Source organism: Eptesicus fuscus, chromosome 10 (assembly GCF_027574615.1).
Source record: "Eptesicus fuscus isolate TK198812 chromosome 10, DD_ASM_mEF_20220401, whole genome shotgun sequence".
Lineage (NCBI taxonomy): Eukaryota > Metazoa > Chordata > Mammalia > Chiroptera > Vespertilionidae > Eptesicus > Eptesicus fuscus.
This window is the reverse complement of record NC_072482.1, coordinates 86,266,820-86,281,731: the sequence shown is the minus strand read 5'-3', so window position 1 is coordinate 86,281,731 and position 14,912 is coordinate 86,266,820. Positions and strand designations below refer to the sequence as shown.

Genomic DNA, 14,912 nt, shown 5'->3' with positions numbered 1-14,912 from the left:
TAAGAACTTAGAATCTTACCAGTGGGAGACTGGATAAATTGTGACATATTCATAAAACATGAAAATATACATTGTTTGAAATAAATGACTACTGGCTGGAATGGCTCAGTTGTTTGCGTGTTGTCTTGTGCACCGAAAGGTTGCTGGTTCGATTCCCAGCCAGGGCACACACACACTTAGGTTGTGGACTTGATCCCCTTTTGGGGCACAGACAGAAGGTAATCAATAGATGTTTCTCTTTCACTCTCTCTCTCTTCCTCTCTCTTTTAAATCAATAAAAATAAAAATCATATATTCAGGCGAGGGTTAAAAAATAAACATAAACATGAAGAATACACAATATCAAGATGGTATTTGAGGAAGGTTGGAAGGGATTGGAATCTGGCAGGAGCATAATGGGGTAGGGGACTTCAATTTCATCTAACTTTTTCTGTCTCAAAAAAAAAATATATATATGAAGCAAACATGGCAAAATGTTAACATTTATTAAATCAGATTGGAAGTTACTTTATTACATTATTCTCTAATCTTTTCATTTATATTTGCACATGTTGATAATAAAAATAATAATTAACAGAATTTATCTAAATGCCAAACTATAGTTCTAAAGTTTCTACCACGGATTTTATTATTCATTCTAGTTACTTTTTAAAAGTTTACAAAACATTAACATGCCACCAGTTGTGCTGGTATTTCTTTCTTTTATTTTTTTAAAAAAAATATTTTTATTGATTTCAGAGAGGAAGGGAGAGGGAGAGAGATAGAAACATCGATGAGAATCATTGATTTGTGCTGGTGATTCTTATAGATGTCCCTATTTCATGAGGTTTATGAAGCACTTTGGCACAAGTACTTTAAAGAATGCATTTTCATTATTCTAGAAAGAATTTTAATGGCCTGTTGTACAACAGTGTTAATAGAGTCATTTAGATAAATCCCTAAGCAGTCCTTTTAAAGGCTGCATTTTTTGTTCAATCAAAAAAATAAAAAAGGCTCTCTCACCATCCTGAATAAATCTGCTAATCAAGTGTGTTATATGTTTTTAGGTGCTTCAAATTAAATAATATGGAAACATTTATTTAGGGTGTTTTGCTTTGAAAACTTCTTCAGCAAAACAGCAAGGCAACTAATCATTCCTGTGAATCTGTGTAATGAATTATGCTTTGAATATGTTATTGATTGGTGGAACAAACAGACCATGACCCAGATTTTCAGTGTTGTATATTGAGATGTGGCTGGTGTGCTCCGAGTCTGACAATTCTCTATTGATTGTGTAAATTAACTGGGACAATGACCCGTGACTATAGCATTACAGCTTTGCGGTTAAATATGCCATCAACCTTTTTATGCCCTATGCATAGTGTGAAATGGCCACCAAATTAATTTTGTCAGATATTGTCTGCATTCTAACTAGAAAACAATTTTCATTGTCTGTAATGTGAATCTTTATGGTAGATATAAATACCTTGATTTCAATGCCACTTAGCATTGCTAAGATCATTACACATGAAATTTATTTATATTTTCTATATTATGTATTAGCTGCTCACTATGTACTGTTGGGTCCTAGAGATAAAGTGATGACCAAGACAATGCAACTCTCTTTAAATTGTTAATAATCTAATGAGTATTAGAGTCAAGAAAACAGGTCATAATAACAGTGAAATAAATACTATTTGTGAGATTTGCAAAGGGTGTTACAGGAGCATATAATAGGGAAACCCAACCCAGTCTAGGATGATCAAGGTGAGAAATCGAGGAAGGCTTCGTGGTGGTTGATTCTTCATTTGGAGACTGGAGGAAGAATAGTGCAAGCAGAGGAATTAGCACATGGAAAAGCCCAGAGACAATAGAAAGAAAGCATACTTTGGGTCAAATGTTTGGGCTCTTACTTTGGTATAAAGAGCCTTTACTACTCTGGGATTGTATTACTTTGGAATTCCTAGCTCAAGTCATCCTGAGAATGGCCATGGGATGTCAACCATCTGAACATCTTAGAGTTGATCATTAGCCCAAAGCCCAGGCCCCCATCCAAAACCAAGTAAATCAGAATTTCTGGGGGCTAGTAGCAGGTATTTGGATTTTAAAAATACCTCTCAAGAAGATATGAATATTCAGCCAGGTTGAAAATCACTAATTTCCAATATAAATCCTGGGAAGTGTATTGATTTAGCAAATGTGTAGGCAAGTGACAAAGGCAGAAATGCTGTGCAAAAACATTGCCGAAATGAGCTGGCTATAAAGAAATGACCTTGGGGATCATATCCCCCTTATGCATTTAAGTGCAAAACAGTAATAAATGTGACCCATATTCTAGAACTGGCTCTTGACTTATTCAGATAGGTAGTACTTCACATGTTTTTCAAGTCAATTATTCATTTATTCCAAACACTTAGCTAGATTATCTAGCCAAATGTCATATCCTATATAATAAAATCCTAATATGCAAATCAACCGAAAGATGGAATTACCGGTCGCTATGATGCACATTAACCACCAGGAGGCAGGTGCTCAATGCAGGAGCTGCCCCCTGGTGATCAGTGTGCTCCCACAGGGCTCATAGAGGTGGCAGGAGCCTCTCCAGCCTCCATGGCAGCGCTAAGGACCCCTCAAGGGATATCTGCCTGCCAGGTTAGGCCCGCTCCCTGCATGTCTGCCTGCCAGGTTAGGCCTGCTCCCTGCGTGACTGCCTGCTGGGTTAGGCCCACTCCTCCCGGGGAGCGGGCCTAAGCCTGCAGTCGGACATCCCCCAAGAGCTCCCAGACTGCTGGAGGGTGCAGGCTAGGCTGAGGGAACCCCACCGAGAGCATAAATTTCATGCACCGGACCTCTAGTATGTATATACGACATTCAAAACCTCCCAGTTTAGTGAAGAGATAATTTCTAAATAGTCACAATCCTGTAAATCATGTGACAGAACTATACAAAGCTGTGTACAAGTTGCCTAGCTGAGGAATGGTATCAGGCAATATCAGAGAATTGCTAAAATTTGAAGGATGAATAAGAGATAGCAATTCACTGAGACAGAAAGATCTTTAGTGTGCTTAGAGCAAAAGATATGAGGTATCACATCCAGAATGTGGCTAGAAAACTGGGTTAGCTACCGAAGGTGAAGAGACCTCTTGCTCCTTGGTGCCAACTAGTCACAACTCCCTCTGACTTTCTCTATGTAGCTGGAAAGCTTCTTTTTCACCAGTCTCCATATGGTTGACCAGCTAAAGCACAGCTATAGCACTGAAGGTGTGTGGCACTAGATAGCCAGCCTGTAAGCTGGCCTCTAATGATCCCTGCCTCCTAGTAGTCACATCCTGGTGACATCCTCTCCCTGGAGTATGAGCTGGACCAATAGATTCTTCTAAAAAATAGAATACTGTAGTCCTAGCCCATTTGCTCAGTGGTTAGACCATCAGCCCTCAGACTGAAGGCTCATGGGCTCAATTTAGGTCAAGGGCATATATGTACCTTGGCTGAAGGATCAATCCCCAGTCCCAGCTGGGGCATTTGTGGGAGGCAACCAGTCGATGTGTCTCACTCACATAGATGTTTCTCTCTCTGTCTCTCTCACTCCCTCCCTCTCACTCTCTCTAAAAAAATAAAATAAAAAATAGAATACTGTAGAAGTGTCCAATAGACACATGCAAAGATATTCAACATCACTGATCATCAAAGAAATGCAAATTAAAACCACAATGAGATACCATCTCATACCTGTTAGAAAGGTTATCACCAATAAATCACCAAACGAGGCTTGGCGAGGATGTGGAGAAAAGGGAACCCTTGTGCACTCTTGGTGGGAATGCAGATTGGGACAACCACTGTGGAAAACGGTGTGGAGTTTCCTCAAAAAAACTGCCTTATGACCCAGCAATTCCGCTTCTGGGTATATATCCAAAGAAACCCAAAAAACTAGTTTGAAAGAATATATGCCTCCCATGTTCATTGTAGCATTACTTATAATAGCCAAGATATGGAAGCAACCCAAGTGCCTATCAATAGATGAGTGGCTAAAAATGTGATACATATATACATTGGAATATTACTCAGCTATAAAAAAAGAATTAAATCTTACCATTTGGGACAGCATGGATGGACCTAGAGGGTATTATGCTAAGTGAAATAAGCCAGACATAGAAAGATAAGTAACACATAACATCACTTTTATGTGATAAATTACAAAGTAAATGAACAAACAAAATAGAAATAGACTTATAGACACAGAGAACAGACTGATGGATTCCAGAAGGGCGGGGTTTTTGGGGTAGGGTGAAAAGGTGAATGGATTAAGAAGTAGTAATTGGTAGTTACAAAATAGGCATGAGGATGTAAGTTAAAGCAGAGGGAATATAGTCAACAATATTGTAGTAATTATCTATGGTGCCAGGTGGGCACTTGAATTATCTGAGTGAACGCTTTATAACCTATATGAACATCTGTCCACTATGCTGCACACCTGAAACTAATACAAAATAATGTTGAAGGCAAACTGCAATTGAAAAATAAAATAATAAAACAAAGAAAAAAAGTAAATAAAAAAGAAAATACAGTAGAAGTGTCATTTCTGATATTGGTTTATAAGAGAGACATGGTTTCATTCTTGAGTTCTCTCTCTCTCTCTCTCTCTCTCTCTCTCTCTCTCTCTCTCTCTCTATCTCTCTCTCCTTCTGCCTCCCTCCCTCCCTCCCTCTCCAACTCCCTAACCAATCCTTCACATGAGACTGCATTCATGCTTGACAATTTGGCTGCAACTTAATGAGAAACCTTGAACCAGAGGCACTTAATCACCATTCACTTAGTGTTTCTGCATATTCCACCTCCTCTATGAAGACCTCACAGGTTGGCCCCAGAGAGCTATTGACTGCCCCTTGAGAAATAAGGTTTATTTCAGGCCTGAAATATGTAAAAAAAAATAAGGATGAAGAACTAAGGGATTTAAAATCTGTTCTGATGCTATCAGTTTAAGAGGCAAGGTGGTGAAGATTACAGTTGCTGACAGTATTAAGACCACGGTCTTATGGCACTCATCCATCTGAGCTCCATCTTCCTGTCTCTTCCCATCACACATACCACCAGAATGTAATTTCAAAGTATGTCATGTTCAAAGCTGAACCAGTACTCAGGATGGCATCTCACTGCCTAACTACAGACCTGCTGCCAACCTTTTGTCCATTGGGCTACCCTCTTTTCATTTCTATTTTACCACAGTCCTGAGGTTTCGGATGATTTGGTCTTGGTATGTTTATGCAGCCTTTCTAGCCCACCTTTTATTTTATTTTAATATGATGTAATTTTTTTTCTTCAAATGTCCCCGAGAAAATGTTTTGCATGGTGAACTAAAAACTCGCCCAGTCTTATTCTGGCATAGAAACCAATTTGAAGGACTGACTTTACAGTGAAGACTATTAGCTAAGTAAAGACATGTCAGCCTTTGATGCGTTGAGTTATTTGTTTAAATATTTGAGAAGGCATGGTTAAACTATAATACTACAATATTTTAGAATCCTTCTAAATAGACAGTTTATTATGTGTTTAGAACCTAACCCATTTCTTCTCCACTTTGTAACACAGGAGAAGAAAACCTCCTGGCAATTTTACGACGAAGATGGTGGAAGTATATGATGCTGGGACTCATAGACCTGGAGGCAAATTACCTGGTGGTCAAGGCCTACCAGTACACGACTCTGACCAGTATCCAGGTACTGACGGCTCTTCTTCCCTTCCCAGCCTCCTCAATTTCCAGATGTTGTTTGCTTTCAGTTCAGTCACTTTGGAATCTGAATACTACTCTATAAGTTTTGCAACAGGAGGGAAATTGGTTGTATGAAAGTTAACTTAAACTTTATTTCTATGTCTTATTAATTTTTCTTAATTCAAGTGTAATTGGACATCTTTTTCCTCTTCATTCTTAATACACCATGGTAATCATTGACAATGTAGGAAAATAATTTGTAGCTATGAATACTGCCAACTAATTTTATGTCAGGAGGAAAAGAATTATTCTTAAGCATAAAATAAATCTATTTCAATCGCAACTCACAATTTTGCAGAATATGTTCATGGACTCTTATTAAGTAATCAAAATGCTTAGTAATTTTTGTTTTAACTTTTTTTGATGTGAAGATTTTGCAACCTGAAAGGACAGAATTTTTCCCAAAGGGGCAAGATTTAAATTCTTAAAATGTGTTATCCATGAAGATAGGCACTGTATCCTTTTTTCCTCTCTCTCTTTTTGTTTTACGCATGTATGTACACACACACATGCATATACACAATTGCAAGATTAGCTTAGATCTCAGAAAACATCGCATATATATATATATATATATATATATAATAAATAATAAGCTTAACTATTTTTGTTTCACCCTTATTTCTCTTTTAATGGCAACATTTTGAATTTGTACACATTCCAAAGTTCCAGGATGAAACAAAACATTGTTCACATATTAGATTTTACTTAGATTTGATACCTCAGCAGTATTTCTGCCATCCTAATAATTTGCTTAGAAACAACAATAACAAAAATGGAGAAACAAACCAGCAAACAGACCACCTGAATTAATTTAGATTATATAGATCGAATAGGAAGCTACCTAAACACGAGTTGGATGGGGCCACATGTGCTTCCTGCATGCCCAATGAGAGACAGAAAGAATGCTTACCTACAACCATCGAAGAAAAGCCCAGAGCTGTATTCTGATTGGACCACAGTGATGACAGTGGATTGCTACTGTGAGCTAATTGGCATAAATCTGAACTAATAAAGGATGAGGTTTCTCAGATTGGTTTACCAGTGGTTGGCAAACTGCGGCTCGCGAGCCTCTGTTTGCCACTCTGTTGACTAATGAGTTTGCCAACCACCGACCTAGACTCTCGATTCCAATAATTACAGGCTGTTGTTGTTCCTTGTGATTAAGCCCCTATCCCAGTGGTCAGCAAACTCATTAATTAACAGAGCGGCAAACCACGGCTCGCGAGCCGCATGTGGCTCCGAGCTGCAGTTTGCCGACCACTGGTTTAGGCAAATACTTCTCAATGGGAGTACTGCTGACATTCTGGATAGAATAATTTTTTATGATGTGGGTCCCTTTTTTATTTTATTGACCATTTAACATTCCTAGCCCCTGGCCACTACATGCCAGTAGCATCCATTTTAGACTTTGTACCAACCAGAAGTGTGCCCATGATTTCCAAATGCCCTCTAGCAGAGAGGTACCATCTCTGGTTGGGCATCACAGACTCAACAATCAGCATTCACTCCTGAGTCAGGGTTGGATCAGTCCCACCCAGTCACATATCTGTCACCCGCTGAGAGAGAGGGGCTGTGGATGGGTGCTGGGAGAACAACCACATTGCTGCCACACACAGCTTAGCGCCCACCTCACTTTGATGAACCCCATGATGGCAACACTGTCTTCTGTGCTTCCCTGGCACCTTGTTTTTCCGCTGCTGCCACAGCCTGTCTTACCTAAGAATGATGTTCGACGATTCCCATCTACTCCACCAAACTCTGCTTTCACAGCAGGGATGATGTCTTGTCCTCCTTGGCATCTCTAGTAGCTAGTAGAAAAACCAGCACAGACTAGGTATTCAATAAATGTTTAAAAGAAGTTGATTAAATTACATGGATTTCCCATATTGTGAGGCACATGCCCAGGTGTGGTTCAATCCCCAGTAGGGGGTATACACATAACTTCTACATGCACTGAGAACCCAAAAAATCCGGGTGACTTGTTTTGTTGTGATGTTGGCTTTATTGCAGTGGCCAGGAGCCGAAGCCCCAATGTCCCTGGGGTGTGGCTGTGTGGGTTTGTGTAACAACTGCCACAGTCAGGATACAGCCCTGCCCCATCACCATAAAGGAACTCCCTGTGGTACTCTACGAAGTCACACCAGATTCACCACTCTCATCCCTCTCACCTGCCCAACTACTGATCTATTCTCCGTCTACATGATTTTGTCAACTGGGAAATAATATATAGAATAGAATCATACAGTATTTAACCTTTGGAGATTGGATTTTTCACCAAGCATAATGCCCTCAAGTCCATCCAAATTGTTGCAAGTATCAATAGTTTGTTCCTCTTTATTACTGAGTAGTATTCCTCCATGGTATCGATATACCAAGTTTGTTGAACCATCACCTGTTTAAACATCTGGGTTGTTTCCAGCTTTGGGCTTTTACAAATAAAGCTGCTATGAACATTTATGTGCAGGTTTTTGTGTTAGCATAAGATTTCATTTCTCTGGGATAAATGTTCAAAAGTGCAACTTCTGGATTGTATAGAAAGCTGCTATTTGGTTTTAGAAACTGTCAAACAACTTTCTAGAGTTGCTATACCACTTGACATTCTCACCAGCAATGTATGAGAGATCTGTTGCTCTTCATCCTCACCAGCATTTGGTGGTGTTTTTATTTTAGCCATCCTAAAAGGTGTGTAGTAATATTTCATTGTATTTTTAAAAAATATATATTATTGATTTCAGAGAGGAGGGGAGAGGTAGAGAGAGAGAGAGAAACATCAATGATGAGAGAGAATCATTGATCGGCTGCCTCCTGTATGCCCCCCACTGGGGATGAGCCCACAACCTGGGCATGTGCTGTGACAGGGAATCGAACCTGGGCCTCTTGGTTGATAAGTCAGTGCTCAACCAATGAGCCACCCCAGCCAGGCTCATTGTGGCTTTAATTTGCATTCCCCTAATAGCTAATAACGTTGAATATCATTTGGAAAAAAATATATTTTAACTTTGTCATTATAGTCAAAAGCTAAAGTTAACAATGGCAAAAGAGATAACATTTATTCAGGGAAAATATAATAAAGAGAGACATTGAAGTGAAGAAACCCAGCTGTTTTCTTTATTAGAAAGTAAAAAGAGAGGTGGTAACACCAGGATGTTAAATTTATAAGGATTTTATTTTAAAGACACATTTGTGGGTTTCTATCTCTTAACTTGTACAGAATAAATAGATTGTGCCCATAATTTTGAGACAGATTAGCAATGACATTTGGTTAAATTCTAAAAGCTATACTATTTTTATAACTGTGCTATAGAAACCATTTCAGTAGAAATATCAGCTTTATGACTTCTTGCCAAAGATTATTCGTCTTTCTCCAGCCATGTAGTATGAAAATGCAAATAGATGAAACTAGCGAAGTAAGAAGAAACCAGGTCTCTTCAAACATGATAGTTTGGTAATTAAAATGAACTCACATTGGAAACAATTTCCAGTACTCTTGCTAAAAACCATACTGAGGGGTCTGTACTGCTAACACTTCTCCTCCTTCTCACAGTGAATATTTCAGAGTCTTCCCATCCTTCAGGCAGTTTCCATCAGGGACAAAGGAGAAGAAAGAAATCCCTCTAAACCTAATTATTTTCCTTTGGCCACACTGCTCTGACCTTGGCATCTTAGCCAAATGAAAGCCAGCCTCCCCAACGTGCAGTGAGATATCCAACCCTGAGATTAATTCTACGTGACACACACGTGCAAAGCACGTGATAACATTCACATACTACACCATACGCATGCAACAGCTTGTCTCATTGCTTTATGTAACTCTCAGGTCTTCCTGGGTCCACCCTGAATTTCAGGTAGGCTTGGGATTAAGTTGTACCTGGTACAGAGAAACCTTCTTATGTGTCAAGTTTCAGCCATGTGAGTAGTCTTGGCATACAGATTTCTTTACTGATTGAAAAATGCCAATGCTATGGCTAAGTGCTGGGGACACCACTACTGATCAGACCTGGACCCTGTTGTGGAATGATAGACAGCTACATGAACACTTAGAAGACAATATAGTGATGTGATTTAAAACAAAAGTATGTATTCAGCTCAGTGAAGACACAGAAGAGAGGTACCCGTACCCTCAGGATTCATGTAACTGTGGTCCCAGGGCCAAGAAGTTACGACACAGGAGAGAAAGTCACCAAGCAGACATTATTTGTAGCCAACTTGAATTTCCACCTCAATGGATGAGCCCAGAGAGAAAGCATACCTATATATAGTAGAACCAGGTCCCATGGCCATGGGTTTACAATTATGAGCTCAGCTTTTAAGACTATGTTTTCTTCTTTATCCTTGCCATTTTTACCTGTTCCTGGTATAGGACTGTGGCAGTTTAATGATTATTCATAAGATATTTTCAAGTCCATTTAAAGGAAAAGCTTTCAAAAGCAAAGTTCTGACTCCTAAAGGGAACATGATATTTTGAATTGTTAGATTTGGACTTCCTATTCTCATGATTGTGATAATAACTTAAATATGTATCAGTTCAAATATAAGTATTTGATTGGATGCTGCACAGTTTTCTGCCAGCCTTTTGTCCTGGTATAGGGTATAGACCCTTGCCCATCCTCAGAAGAACACACTAAAACGATCTTCAGTGTCTCCGAAGTTCCATTACTATGCCCATCCCTTTTACGTGTGTTCTGTAGAACTCCTTTCCACAGAAAGCTCCAATTTCTAGCTCTACTGACTCTAGGCCGATGGGCTGGTTCCCAGACACCATCAGGTACAGCCACTGGAAAGCAAGCAAAGCATCTCTCTCTCCTCCTTCCTCTACCCTCCGGAATAGCCATGCTTGCAAAACAGGAAAACATGCATTTGATCCTGTCTTGACAGTATTTATTTCTTCATATTCATTTCCCTTGATACTGTTACTTTCCACTTCATCCAATAGTTGTTTATTTACATATTTCCTCTCCCCTTCAAGTGTATACGGTCCTTGAAGGTGGGACCTGTATACAAGAAGCACTGAATAAATTCCAGAAAATGCAGAAACAATTCATCTTTGTTTCTTTCAAAACATCTTGTACCTATAGATGCCAAAAATGTATGAAATATTGGAATAAATCAGTCAATGAATGAAAAGAATGACTTTCTAATGGCCAGTTAGTGAGCAAAGCAACACAAGTGACCTTTAGTAGTTTCATTCTCAGTAAGTGCATTTATTCAGACAGACCCAGATATGGAACGCTAAACACCTTTAAGTATTCTACTATGCTTTGGGGATGTAAGGATGATGAAAAACGGTCCCAGCTCTCGAGAAGCTCGTGTTATGGGAATAGCCGGGGTGCAGATTCATTTGTTCTATACTTAGATGTTCAAAGCAACTATCTCCTTTACATCCTATAATTGATCTAATATCCATAGTGAACCTCCCTCCCCTCAAGCATCCTCAAGCTGGCTAAATAGCAGTGGAAGGCGAAAGGCCGATGACGTGTAAAACTGCATTTCTTCCCGTTTAAAATTTGTCTTTGGAAAGTTCAGTTGCTTTTGGACAAATGCTTAGCCTCTCAGAATTCTCCCTTCCATACTCATTTCTGAGATGGCACGTGGGTCTCTAGGGTGACCTTCGGCTGCTGTCCACTGTGAGCAGTTGGCCGGCTGTTGAGTGTGGGCAGTTGGCCGACTTGCTGGGTGTAGAGCTACTGTTCGTTCTGTGCCTGGTACTCTGCTGGCCTCTGCCACGCTCTCTGCCCCAGCAATGGTCTCCTTCTCCTTGCTAATTGCTACCCCCCCCCACCTCCACCCACCCCATCTCCCTGATTTCTGTTGATGCTGTGGACCTCCAGGTGTCCAGCTGTGAATGCATTTGGTCTCCAGCCTTGGTAGTTCCTGCCACGTGGAAACCCCCATCCTGCCCCGGGTAAGCCACCCTGCACCCCTTTGCGAGCACTCAGACTCTGGACATCTTCCAGCAAAACAGAAGCTCTGAGGAGGGAATACAGAGCTCTGCTAACGACGTGTCACCTCTGGTTGTCCTCTGATGTGGCCCCTTCAGGGACAAGCCCTCCCCCCCTCTTCTCTCGCATGGATTCCGTGTCTCACACCCTCCCTCCATAACACTAGGTCTCCTGGCTCGGCCCTAAGGGAGGAAGGGGCAACCGTCCACATTCTGGAAGTAACTCCGATGTAGTTAACAATATCATGTCTTGATATGTTGGAGGGAGAAATACAGAATTTAAAGAATTTCCTCTCTTTCTGTGCCCCTGACTCTCTAGACCCTTCCTTGGTAAAGAAGTCAGGAAAGTCAGCTTTGTGTTTGAAAGCTGATCAGTGGCCTCTCCTTTTTTAAGGGACCTTCTCTCTTTTTTCTCAAGGCTCGGATTTACAGGTTGAAGGCTGGATGAGGCATAATTTAAAGGGGAAAATTAAATTTTCAAAAACTTTTATTATTCTATTTTGCTGGAAGAGGGTTCTGTAAACAAATTATAATACAGTGGGAAAGGTTGTAAAATGGAGCCGTACACAAAATACCATGAATTGCAGAGGAGGAATGACTGACTCCAGCCATAGGGAGGACTCTCAGGAGACATTCAGTGGGATGTATAAGCCCAGGTTTTACTGACAACATGAATTGCCAGTAAAGCAGGGCCACTTGGTCCCCTGCTGATTATTAGCTCCAATGGTTTTGTAGACAGGTTATAAATAAGATGCCCTTAAATGTCTGTGTTCTCTCTCTCTCTCCCTCTCTCCCTCTCTCTCTCTCTCTCTCAGTTTTCCCACCTATCAGTACAAATTTAAAAACCTGCCTCCTCATGTGGTCACAAGTAGGCAAACAACATTGCATACAGTGGCCCATGTTTTTGCGCCAGCTTTCAATGCCAGGCAAGTCCTTAGGGAAGGAAACTGGCTGTGAACTACAGGGAAGAAATACGTGTGTGTTGAACACTGTCCACTCGGACCTAGATGCAAAGACTTTTCTTCCCTCTAGTATCTCTTGAGCCTGTAGCAATGCTGAGCATGCAGTAGGCACTTAATAAATAACTGCTGGCTGAATAAATAAATGACAAGTACAAGGTGCTGAACATTTGATTTTGCTCTTTTTCAGTTGAGTTAGACCTAGAAATAGACCCCCAGAAGCACAAGATGTTTTCCTCCAGCTTTTGAAATTGTTTCTCCCCGCTGTTTTAATGCTGGGAGGAATCAAAACAATGCAAAATTGATGTAGAATTAATATTTTATCGGGAAATGTTCATTTCCTTCAACATGGGCTTTGAAATTTGTACTTTCTTTAATGTTATTGTTAATGTTCTCATGTGCATGAATTCCATAAATAAGAAAAATACAAGTTAGTGTTGCTTGGCTGACTCAAGGAAACCACTTCTCCAAAAACAAGATGGTGACAGTGTCAGAGACCCATCACTAAAAACAAACAATTAAAATTCTCATACGTTTTCTTATACCCTTCTCCTCCTCTGATATAAAAACGGCAGGCAACCAGTGGTTATTTCTTCAGTACCCCAGAGCCTGCCATCCCTCCTGGAGTGCTCGCAATGTGAGAGGCAGCCCAGGAGCCTGCTAGCTGGAGCTCAGGCTGGCCTGGCCTAGACCACTGCACCTGGACCTTGGCTGCTTAAGCTCACTCTGCAAGCAAGTGAGAGAACTGGGATTATATCCTGGCCCTGACACTACCACGTGACTTCAGATCAGTTACCTATTATCTTTAGTGCTCCGATTTCTCATCTGTAACATAAGAACCTAGCATTGTGCCTGGTATATGGCAGACACTAGGGCATGTCCATTCCTTGCTTTCTACTTTTGGAATCCAGTTGGCTGATCATCAGAGTTTGTTTTAAACCTGATTAAAACTCCAATGAGCCTGGCCATTTTTTCTCAGTGGTTGAGCGTCGGCCTATGAACCAGGAGTCTGATGGTTCAATTCCTGGTCAGGGCACATGCCCAGGTTGCGGTCTCATCCCTAATGGGAGGCGTGCAGGAGGCAGCCATCAATGATTCTCTCTCAGCATTGATGTTTCTATCTCTCTCTCTCTCCCTCTCCCTTCCTCTCTAAAATCAATAAAAATACCTTTTAAGAAAAACAAAAAACTCTAATGATGCTCACCGGAAGGAACCTGTGCTCTGACAGTTCTGCTTTTACCCAGGGTGGATTTCACTGCATCGGAGCTGAAGAACGTGTATCTCCTAATCATTGGTATCTTCCCACGGTCACCTAGATTTCTAGGTGCCCGTCCCAGATTTTCAGCACATGGCAGTGTCCTTCCTTCCTTCCTTCCTTCCTTCCTTCCTTCCTTCCTTCCTTCCTTCCTTCCTTCCTTTCCTCCTCCCTCTCCTCCCTCCCTCCTTTCCTCCCTTCCTTCCTTCCCTTCCTCCTTCCCTCCCTCCTTCCTTCTTTCTTTCCTTCATTCCTTCCTTCTTTCCTTCCTTTCTTTCATCTTTGAGAGCCGAAGCTGAAAACATAAAGAGAATATACTTGAACATGTAGGGAGTTCTGATGAACTGGCACATGGGAACATATGAAACTCACACATTTAAATCTTTACCTTTGGAAACAAGAAAAATAGTTTGGAGAAAATCTTTTTCTAAATCCTGAAAATAGGACATTTCCTGGAAAATGGCTGTCATACAGTCAACACTGTGACACAGTTTATCTGTTTGGAGCTCTTGGGCAACACATGGAAACATGGCTTCCTCCAATATGAATATTTTAAGAGTAAAGCCTAAACATTAAGTCCTAAGGAATGGGTTTTTGTTTTTTGTTGTTTTTGGTTTTTTTTTGGGGGGGGGGGGGGGAGGCCCGTGGGAGTAGAGGTGTTATGAATGAAATAGCCCTGGGAGGGGGTGAGAAAAATTGGTTCCAGATCAGAGACACCACGCCCTGAATTGTACCCTGGGTTGGATTTTCAAAAATGCCTCTGGGATGGTCTCCAGGCCCCTGAATTAACAAGGTGCTTGATGTGAATGTGCATTTCCCAAATTATATCCACTCTCTTCAGCTGGACTGCCAGCCAAAAGAGGACTTTTATTGTGTCTGTGTAACTGAAGTTTGTCTTTTTTAAGATCCTTCCCTGTTAACAATTCAGTCTTACTCACCGGAGAGGAGATGAATTTATAATATAGATCACTTTTTAGAAACACGGGAGAATTGCCAATTAGAAGCAGAGGG

The 14,912-nt window shown here is 40.7% G+C and overlaps 1 protein-coding gene across 1 annotated transcript in view; it reads left to right on the top strand.

Annotated features, from left to right (window-relative positions):
* The window catches only part of SLC35F1 (solute carrier family 35 member F1), a 287,997-nt gene that overhangs the window by 234,689 nt on the left and 38,396 nt on the right, over positions 1-14,912 (top strand). Inside the window, exon 3 of the mRNA XM_008138863.3 lies at positions 5,566-5,693. Within this exon, the coding sequence (XP_008137085.1) occupies positions 5,566-5,693 (128 nt within the window). The remainder of the gene's footprint in view (positions 1-5,565; positions 5,694-14,912) is intronic.